Source organism: Medicago truncatula, chromosome 8 (genome assembly GCF_003473485.1).
Source record: "Medicago truncatula cultivar Jemalong A17 chromosome 8, MtrunA17r5.0-ANR, whole genome shotgun sequence".
Lineage (NCBI taxonomy): Eukaryota > Viridiplantae > Streptophyta > Magnoliopsida > Fabales > Fabaceae > Medicago > Medicago truncatula.
In genome coordinates, this window is record NC_053049.1 from 45852723 (window position 1) to 45864009 (window position 11287).

At 30.2% G+C, this 11287-nt stretch overlaps 1 protein-coding gene across 2 annotated transcripts; it reads right to left on the minus strand.

The window, feature by feature from the left end:
• Nucleotides 1–568: 568 nt before the first annotated feature.
• Nucleotides 569–4798, minus strand: LOC25502144 (V-type proton ATPase subunit E). 2 transcript variants are annotated; one of them, XM_013591698.3, is made up of 6 exons: nt 4580–4798; nt 4355–4455; nt 3278–3464; nt 2623–2774; nt 2124–2223; nt 569–926 (listed from the first exon to the last, which is right to left on the minus strand). In XM_013591698.3, exons 1-6 carry the CDS (start codon nt 4679–4681, stop codon nt 891–893), a joined length of 678 nt encoding a protein of 225 aa, XP_013447152.1. In that variant the 5' UTR covers nt 4682–4798; the 3' UTR covers nt 569–890. The 2 variants fall into 2 exon arrangements, with proteins under 2 accessions (XP_013447152.1, XP_013447151.1); XM_013591697.3 differs by having other exon boundaries at nt 2623–2819.
• Between the last annotated feature and the right edge of the window lie 6489 nt (nt 4799–11287).

Sequence of the window (11287 nt, forward strand, 5' to 3'; positions counted from 1 at the left end):
TAAAATTACAAAATCTAGTGATGATGGAGTATGATAAGGATATGTTCTTGGTTTGATCTAATGGTCAAAAACTAACTTTTCAAGTAGCTTTCCCATGCTAAACCTCACCTAACAAATGAGTATATTACTCCTCTTTCTTCTTGTCGGAAAAAAAAAAAAAAAAAAAAAAAACTCTTTCAAAAAATTAAAATTGCTAAAAGGAAATTTTTAATTTTACAGGGGTCAAATTAAAATAAACATAACTGTTACTTTAGTATGGCTTGAAATAAAATATTTGCAATTCTTTATTTTCCTAAAATAGAAAATAGCTTTGCCAAGTAAACCAAGCTTTAAATATGAAACTCAGATTTTATACAAACACTTCATCAATTTTTACAAGTTCTTAGAGAGAAATGATTTTTAAAAATACTAATTTTTTTTTCTTATGTAATTTTACTAAGACCGGTTGTGTGCGTCCCTAAAACTCAGCTCCCTTAAACTTTTTGAAAGAGGAAAGCAATTTTTTAGAAAAATAAATAAAAAATAGCATAATTTGGACGTCTCTCCTGGGTAGAGATCATAAATCCAGTCACTGCATAAGAGTAGTTTTATTTTCAACAGAGAACAGTTATATACTTTGACCATGCAAGCCATTGGAGAACAGTAAACATCATAACATTGGCAACAATGTCCAATATATTATTTGCAACTAAGTCGGAGAAAACACCATCAAGGTGAAACTATTCATCAATTAAATAAATAAAAAATGAACACCACATGCCCCCTTCACACACGATATGAGAACAACAGGCCCTATAAAAAAATGGAGTATTTCAAAGAACAAGTTTACATAATCAATGACATCCATTGAGGATATGTATTCCAGGGGCAACAAAATGTAATCGAAGTCATCAAGCAGCAGCTTGTCCAAAGAGCTGCTTTCGGATCTGCGACAATGAGCAAGAAACTTCATTAGTCATCAGATGCTGACTAGTTTATTTTCAACACTTCCCACGTAAAACGGCAGAAACAAAAAAGAATGTGGACAATATAACTTCAATTATCATATCATCTATAGCCAAATCTTCCTTTGAGCCACACACATGAGTGCAAACATATATGTGGTAGTTATTTATTTAACGCCAAGGCAAAATAGCAGAAGACCAATAAACCAAGTACATAAAATGAGACAAGACAACCCTCGTATTCTCATACATAGGACACTCCAAAAAATACCAAAGTTTTCATTCTATACAATATCCAAAGTCAACAAAATGTAATCTGAGAAATTTCACTAGTCACCAGATGCTAACCAGTTCATTTTCAACATCACCCACATAATAACAGAAGAAACAATAAAATGATGTGGACCTATTGCCAACTTTGATTGTCATATGACCTATTGCCAAATCTTCCTTTGAGCCACACATATGCGGTAGTTTTTTAATGCTGAGACGAAATTGCCCAAGACTAATAAACCAACTAAATAAAATGAGACAACCCACATATTCTTGTAAACAGGACACTGCAAAAAATACCTAAGTTTTCCTCCCAGATATCCAAGGTGAACAGAATATAATTTGACGCAAAGTGGGGTGATAATGGATTTATGAGAACATGGGAGGAATAATTGGTGAAAATGATCTTTTAGAGCAGTATAGCAAATACAAAGGTGCAAACAGAGAGAAGGGGAAAAATCTCTCTGGTTTTCAAGCCAAAATTTCAGAAGTTTAGAATATTAAAGACTGAAGTGCATATCACGATCCAAGAAAAAACACATTGAGAAAGGAAAGAGAATCGCCAATGCTAGAAGTTATCTGGGAGTGAGCAGCTAGTTCACAGAGTTTTGTTTGAAGAAATACTTTTTTCTTTGTTGCATACTAATTGTCGGCCTTAGCCCTGAAGTCCCTCCCCGGTTATCTTCCCCTTAATACGTACAATATTTCAAGTTAATTGTCTTAGTTGTTTATCAAAGTGTGTATGAGTATGACTCGGTCGAAGAATTATATTTCAATGTCAAAGTTCAAATGTCATAAAAAATAACTGCCTTTCTAGTTGAAAATAATATGACAGTCGACAATACTATTATAATGAAGAGAAACGAATCACAGAACATGACAATAGCAATGCACACAAAAAATTACCTCCGGAAGCTTTTTACGGAACACTACATCCAGCCGTGCATCAAGAGTATTTTCACACACAATCTTTCCATCACGAGAAGCCAACACCACCCCACCAGAGCTGAATTTTCCACAAATATAATCAGGTATGCTGAAACTGATATCGAATATTAAAGCAGCTACACAACTAATCAAATGTTTAGATGGTCATCAGAGAAGGCTTTCTCATGTCTCAATGTCAAATCAACACGAAAATACAAAAGCAACAAACTGTAGAGTTGTTTGACCTTGTGGTACTGTCGTGATTTATTGAGTCTCCCAAACCCATAATAAAACAACTTTAGCTAGTATGCTCAGTCAACTAAAAACATGGTAACCTTAGGTTTGAAACTCTTGATTAATTTTGACCAGAATGTGTAACTAATCAAGAAAAAGGTACAGCATGAGTAAGAAGCAGGACCATTAACAGATCCATACAGTTGCTTAATATTTAAATAGAAGTCTGTAACATGAACTTTACCAGTAAGGTTCGTGAGTATTGTGATGCTTGGGTGCAGGGGGAAGATAGACACTGTGGTCAACAATGATCTCTGGTGGATAAACACCTGCTTTTTCAGCATACTCCTGTGCAGCTGCATCCAGCACATGTTCTACCAAGTGCACGTCATGTTTCTGACATCTCAACAAGACAGAAGGTTCTCTAAGTCTTAGCAAACTCTGTAATGTACAAGTCTTATATTACATTATACTCCAAGTCCACATACTTGTGCATAGAAGGTGGTCCATAAAATAATATCAGAAGAATAAGTTCATGTAGAGGGAAAGAGGGAAGGGCAGGGATTCAATCCAAAAAATTAAACATGCTAACTTAAAAACCAAGGTTGCATCCCATGTCAGTATATAATTATCATTTGAAATCAATGAGAATGGTTCATTAAGGTCCCCTGATCACTCCAATTTTTCATGAATATACTAGTTATATAATTTGTAACTTCAATAAGTGTAATGTTCAAGATCAAACGAGAATCTACAAATAGTATAAAATTGGAACACAGTAAGTAAATAACAGCAACACTATCAATAAGTGTAATCAAGAATCTACAAATGATAAAGATACTTGGCAAAATGCAAGATCAAACGATAATTAGGTGTAAAATATTTAAATGTTAACTGACCTGAACAATGAGACCTTTTAGAAGGTTTCTGTACTCATGATTGCCCACATGTAAAATATCTTCAACCAGGTGATGACGGCTCACATTCAAAAGTTCCTTGGCAGTAACTTCTTTCATTGAATTAACAATGTCATCTTGAGCTTGAAGAACATTGATCCGAGAAGCATTCAGCTGCATTGAGTACTCACTGCCGCAAACAATTGGGCCACGGAAATTATAATATATCAACTAGCATATTTTGTAAGTTTAGAATAACAATACAGAAATGCACAATATTCACATCATGAAACAAATTAAGCTTCACAAAAAAATGGTTCCACTCATCATATTTTGGCAATAAAAAAACTTAATTTAACTTGACATGTACGAAGCACTGAGAGACACACGTTGACACCAGATTTTTTTTTTAAAATGAAGTAATTGAATGTAATCAAATGCATGTTGGTGTCAGAAATGAACAATATTCACATCATGTAACAAATTAAGTTTCACAACAACAAAAAAAAAGTTCCACTCATCATATTTTGGAAATAAAAAACCTTAAGTTTAACCTGACATGTATGAAGCACTGAGGGAGACACGGACACCAGACACACGTTGACACCAGATTTTTTTTTGAAAAAAATTAAGTAATTGAATGTAATCAAAGGCAAGTTGGTGTCCGACATGTAACGTCTTCCATCAGAAGTGTCAGTTCTACATCAAAAAACACAATGAACATACGGAGAGAAACTAAATTAAACATTAAACTACATTTAACAAAGCTCAACGAAGCTGAAATTAGTTAATTTCACCGAACATTACGATAATGATCCACTAGACAATGACCAGAAATCAAGCTTTGGCAAATAACAACAATCAACATGCTTTGTTTAACTATCACTCGCAAGGATAAAAAAACAAGATCTATGCCAACATATTCATTATCCGAAATTATAAATTGAGATTGTGATCGGAATCGATCACCAGAATTCAATTTCAACCAATTCCACAAACAAATGTCAAAGTAATAAAAAACAATTGAAAGTTCAAATTATCAGTGAACAAAACAGCGTAAAAAAAGTTCGAGAAAATTACATTTTCTTTCGAATTTCAACTTGGCGCTCTTTTCGCTCATATTCTTGTCTGATCTTCTTCTTCTCAGCTTCAACCAACTGAAGCTTCTCGATATTGAATTCCTACACGAAGAAACAAAAAAAAAAAAAAAAAAAAAGGAGAGTTACATTGCCGAGAGGATCAAATTTCAATGCAATGCAATGAAGCTTGATCGAGAAAAGAGAATGATTAGAGAAATGGCGTTACCTCTTCAGCAGAGAGAGAGATCTCGCTGGCTTTTTCTTCAGCTTCTTGACGGATAAATCTCACCATCTGGTGGATTTGCTTAGAGACATCACCGTCGTTCATTTTCGGAGAAGTTCGACAGGAAAGCAAGTTCGTCAATGGCCGAATCAAGTTGATATGTTTCAGTTTCAACAACAGAGTAACAGTCTACTACTACTGGGGCCAGCTAAGCTCCTTTTAAATATGCGCAAGTAAAGTAATTTCTCACCATCATATGACTATATTTTTTGTGGTGAATTTTTTCTTTTTACTTTTAAATTTTGGTGGTAGATGTTAACTTAAAACGTGTTTTAAGGGTGTTAAGGAATTCTTTTTTTTTTTTGGTCTAAGTTAAGGAACTCTTTATATAAATATATGGATTAAAAGTCGTGCATTTAACTTCTTAAAAATTAAACTATTGTGTTTTCCAATATAATTAGGAACAAATTTTTTTAAGGTAAATTCTATGGTACACCCACTATATTTGAGTGTATCGGTACACCCACTCTTTAAATTCATAGTTAAATGAGTTGTTTTTTTGAAGAAAAATATTATTTTTTATCATTTATAATTATAATAACTAAATCTTATTCATCAAAAGTATCAACAAAATAATTTTTTATTTTTTAAAATTTTTATCACTCATAATTGAGAACATTCATTATTTTTTACGATAATATGTAAAAAAAGTTATTATGATTCTTATAAACAATTAAACGATGTTTTTTCTTATGAAATGTTGTTTTATAAAATATAAATATTGACAAATAGCTATTTACTGCATAAAAAATGATCGTTCATTTATAAAATTAAAAAGTAGAAGTACCGGTATACCTCATTTTGTGAGTGTACCGTAGAAGTTCCCTTTTTTTAATGATATACTCACTTGTGCTTTTTGAAAAAAATTATATTGTCAAATACTTAAAAGGATTCTTTTGTAATATACTAGGTTTGTACGGGGTATGGTCATATGGAGACTAGGTAAGGTCCTAGTAGATTTTCTAATAATTTTAGTTAAAAAGATTTTGCAAAATAAACTTATGAATTCTGCTTTTCTCCCATCAAAAATTGTTCGCTCCTAACTAAACTTTTGAAAATACTTCTGCGTGAGCCTACGTGAGTTAACTCGTGCATGGTTTATAACTAGCAAGAGTTAACTTACGCAGAATTTATAATTAGCGTGAGTTAACTCACGTAGCGTGACTTAAATCACGCATGAGTATTTACGCCTTTTCAATTTGGAGAAGAGCGGAATTCTAAACTTATTAGGTTTCTACGAAAATGGGTTCAAATGGCCCAAATCAATTCTTAAAAAGCACAAGGTTACTTTTTAGGTCCCCTCCATATCTTTTTAGGCCCTCTAAAATGACAAAATTAACTTTGGTTAAAAATTGCACTCTTAAATAAGATTTTGCACTCTTATTTGCAGAATAAGAAAAGTTATTAGTTCTGGTATGGATATACCAAAGGTGTAAAAAAGAAATCACAAATATATCTGAAAATAGCAGACACATTTATGTTGAACCGCTCTAATATTTGCATCTCTGTCAAACAGGTAATGAGTGTTCATGTTGAAATAACTGTTACCAATTTCATAATAGTAACTGGCAAAATAATAGAATATCAATTTCTTCTTTTGACATATACAACTCAATGCTCCACCCAGTACTCGTTGTCAAAACAAAACAAAAACTGTCCATAACCACTTTTTTCATTTATCTTTAGCTATGTCATCTTATAAAAATACCATTCAAATCATTTAAAGCGAGAGAAGTACATTGTAAAATAAATATTGTCCATTGAATCCCAAAAAAATTCCATCGTCAAGTCTAAAACTACAACATGGTATCGTATATGTTCAAGTGAGATTCAAACGAAGCTTTAATTACCTCTAAAGTTGTCAGTAGAGGATGAAATGCACAACTCAATTGGACCATCTTTCACAAAATTAATTAGTATGTTTTCATCATATCACTTTCATGCATACTAAAGCAGATTGTACTGCACCAATGTTGAAGAATAAACGGCCCCCAACCTGAGTTCGGATATGCTCGATTTAGATTAAGCTCCATTTACTTCATTTAAGATTTGGATTTTTGACATGTGGCAAAAAAAATCTAACGGTTGAGATTTTAAATTAAAAAATAAGAAAATGTTGTTGTGATATGAGAGAAGAAGGGAACATGATTTGTTTGTTATTATTATGTATTTTTATTAAACAAATATTTGTTTTTTTATTTAAAATCTTAACCGTTAGATATTTTTTTGCAACATGTCTTGCATCCAAGCTCTAAATAAAGTAAATAGAGCTTAGCCTAAATGAAACATACCCGAACTCCTCAACCCCACCATTAAAATTGAAAGGGTAGAATGCAGATAACAAAGAAATAGATAGCTCTGTTACATTATTTTTTTAATGAATGGGTATTCTTTAATCACGACTATGAAGATTAATATCTCAAACCAGCTAAGGCTACAATAGATGGCAAAGTTCTTCTTCACGAGATTTGTCTAGCATGAGTTTGATTACTATAATTAATTAACTATATTAGATATGTTTGAGGTAATTGTATATTGTTGATAATTATATGTGATGCTGCTTTCAATTTTCATGCGAAAAATTGGTTTGTAGCAAGGACAACGGAAACTATTGTCTTGAGAAATATCTGTTGGCACTTGATCCCAACCATCTCAAAGATAGTTTTTTAGTTTTCTTTCTTAACATCAAACAGTGTAGTAAGATAGGAATTAGGAACAGAGAGCGATATGATTTCATTTATTTCTTATTCAAGTCACTTTCAAATTAGTTGAGTTGATGCTCCAAATTAGCTACCACGTCTTTCATGAAAAAGGGATGAGGTGAAGAGCTCTTTTTCACTATTTCACAACAAAAATGGGTTAAAATGTAAAACTGTGACACTTTCAAGCCAATGATATCCATTTTAAAAATAAAGCTAATATTGCATAATCAAGAGTTATCATTTTTCAATAATAGTTGATGTTGGAAGACAATACGTGTATATGACCTACCTATAAAATCACAGTGCCCCAAAAGTGTAGGTGCATTCACCAAAAATTGCCTAAGGTAGTGGTAATGGCAAGCTAGTAGTCACATTCCATTCCGCCACCAAATTGGCACACATCAAACTTTCATTCAAAACAATGAACTAAATGTTGAAACATTTTCATATGATTATGAACAAAGTTGTTCCTACATGTCTTTCCCAAACACAAACGGGTCACACCATTGGATGATTTATGGCTTTCCTCTATCCAAACAAACTTACAAATACTACGGTCTCAAACACTGCAGACAGATTTCAATATCAAAAAGCATGTCAAATTATTAAAGTACTCCAATGAGTATAGCAACTTTCACAATTTTAGTCCCAAAAAAATGCATTATAAAAATAAAATGGCTTAAATATGATAATCGTCCCTGTAATTTGGTCAAGTTTTGATTTCCGTCCCTATAAAAAAAAAACTTTGAAATACATCCTTGTAAAAAATAAATTTGTTTGAAAAAGGTCTTTGGCCCCACTATTCAGCTGATTTGGCATGGTTTTGGCCACGTGGCAGTTGCTGACTGTGCAACTTTTGCCATGTGGTGTGCCACATAATATTAAATTTTCTTAAAAAAATTAAAATTATGAAAATTGTTTTTAAAATTAAAAAAACTGAAAATAAAATTTAAAATATTAAAATAATTTTCTGATTTATTTTTTTGTATAATTTTTAAAATAAAATAATTTTTTTTTGCAAAATAATATATATTCAAAAATTTCTGAAAAAAATAATAATTTTTTTTTAAATTAAAATTTTCATAAAAGAACAAGAAATTAGAATTTTTTTTTTTAAATTATAATTTATTTTCAAAAATTTTAAATTTATAACTTTTGAAAATATAATTGTCATTATTTTGGAAAAAAATTTAATGTATAATTTTCACATTTTTTTAATTTTAATAGTTTTTATGTCAAAAAATTAAGTTTTCAAAGATTTTTTTTCAGAAATATTTTATGATTTTTAATTTTTTTTAAGATTTTTTAAATTAAAAAAAAATAATTTTCAGAATTTCATTTTTATTTTTTTTAATTACGTGGACTACCACGTGGTGAATAACATGTCAAGTCAGACATGAAGTGGGGCCAGAGACCTTTTTCAATTAAAATTTTTTTTACAGGGATGTATTTCAAAGTTTTTTTTTTACAGAGATGAAAATCAAAACTGACTCAAAAGGACGATTATCATATTTAAGCCAAATACAATTTATTCAATGATGCCACGCGCATAAAAAATTGAATAAAATAAATATTTTTAAGTTATTGAATATGTACCCTTTAAAAAAATGATTATGTATAGTTAATTGTGCAAAAACCACATTAATTCTGTAAAAATAATGAATAACTTATCTACCACGTAATGAGCTTAATTAAAAAACAAAAAAGATTACTTATAATAAATTTTTAAAATGAGGTATAATATGTTAAAACTAAAATATCATTGTGCAAAAACGATATTGTCTTGTTAAAGAGGAATTTGATCCACATCCCGTTTCATAGACCAACTGTTTTTCTAGATAAATGGCCTGTGTTAATTTATCATGATAGCCATCGAAGAGGACATGCATGCAGTTGGAAGAAAATGACATGCATAAACAGACTCTTTTTCTCATTGTCTTGTTTCTTACCCTCATCAACACCACACCCAAATCACACTTCAAAAATAGCAATACTTGTTTATAAGAATACACAAAAAAGATTTAATATGAGAAAGAGAGATAACATCAAAAATATCTTGATCATAATATTTAAACACTATTTATTTACACTTGTTCTGTTGTTCATAATGGATTATTGAATTTTGGATTAATTAAGTTTTTGGTCCCTATAAATATCTGCAGTTTTGTTTTTAGTCTCTATAAAAATAAATAAATCGCATTTTTTAGTCCCTGCAAAATTTTCCGTTAGTGTTTTTAGTCCCCGATAAATTAAAATTTGTTTAATTATGCTTAAAATTTTAAATTTTTTAATGATTTTTTACATACTTGTTTAAAACATTATAAAAGGTTCCGCCACAATAAATTAGCTCAAAATTTTATTTTTAGGTTCAAATTTTCGTTAGTTTTATCTTGAATTTTTGGCGTTTTATAAAAATTATATTTAATTCATTACATGTTAAAAAATTCTAATTTTTTATAAAAGAGATTATTATAATGTTCTTAACATATCTGTTAAAAATCACTTAAAAATATAAAAGTGTAAGTATAATTAAACAAATTTCAATTTAACAGGGACCAACACATACTTTTAGTTCTTGTAAAATTAAAATTTGCTTAATTGTGCTTAAATTTTTTAATTTGTAACATATTTTTCATATACTTACTTAAAATGTTATACAAAGTTCATCCGCAAAAAAGTAACTTAATATTTTATTATTAGATCCAAATTTTCATTAATATAATCTTGAAAATTTGGCTTTTAGAAAAATTCATATTTAATTCATTACATGTTAAAAAACTAAAAAAAATTACAAAAGAGTGTCTTACGATGTTATAAACATGTATGTAAAAAATCTTTTAAAAATTTAGAAGTTTAAGCATAATTAAACAAATTTTAATTTAACAGGGACTAAAAACACTAACAGAAAATTTTGTAAAGACTAAAAAGTATGATTTAATTTTATAGGGACTAAAAACAAAATTGCAGATATTTATAGGAACCAAAAACTTAATTAACCTTAGAATTTTTTTTTTAGCAGTTTTACAAATCTTTTTTTCCTCTGGTGTTGGACCATTGGCAACGTTGACTGATTGTCGTTATTGTAAAAGTGCCAATGATCATTTCACCCCTCTCTGGCCTCTTCAACCTGCCACTCATTGCTCCTACCCTCCAAAATAATTAATATACAGATATAGACTTATTTCAACACCTTTATCTATTTAATATTAGGATTTTGCACTCGATCAGTAATTGATGATAGAACCTATAAACAGACACTTAATTAAATTCTAATCGTTTATTGGGGTATGTTTGATTTTGTGGTAGATAGTGAAATGAAATAATCAACTCCCTCCATTATAGTTTAACTCATTCATTTGTAAAAAAATATTGTCCCAAACATAGTTTTGAAAAATATGTATTCTCTTTTTATTTTTTATTCTATCTTCATAATATATTATACAAGTAAACGTTTCTATTTTTTTAAAGGGAACCAAACACTCTTTTTTATTTTAAGGAACCAAGCTCGCTCTTATCATTTAAATATTATTGTCCGACATCTTAAATATTTTAATAAAAAAAATTTTACAATATTTTTTTTGAAAGAATAGTTTTATTTTACTATATTTATTTGAATATGTATTACTCTCTTCGTCCATATATTTAAACACCCATTTGATTTTATTTTTGTCCTTAAATGTAAACCTTTTTTAAATTACAACACTCATTAATTATTTTAGTTTCTAAAGTGACTGAGTCACCGATTCAATCCGAGTTAATCCGGTTAAATAACTATATAAATTTAATCTAAGGACCGAGTTATCTAACCGAGTCATCCGAGTGGTTCCGATTCAGTCATGCGGTTCGACCAATGACTCAGTGGTTCGACCATTGACCCATTGACCCAGTACCTCCGCCGAGTCGATGACCGAGCCGAGTTTTAAAACTATGGTCCCAAGAATCTCGACTC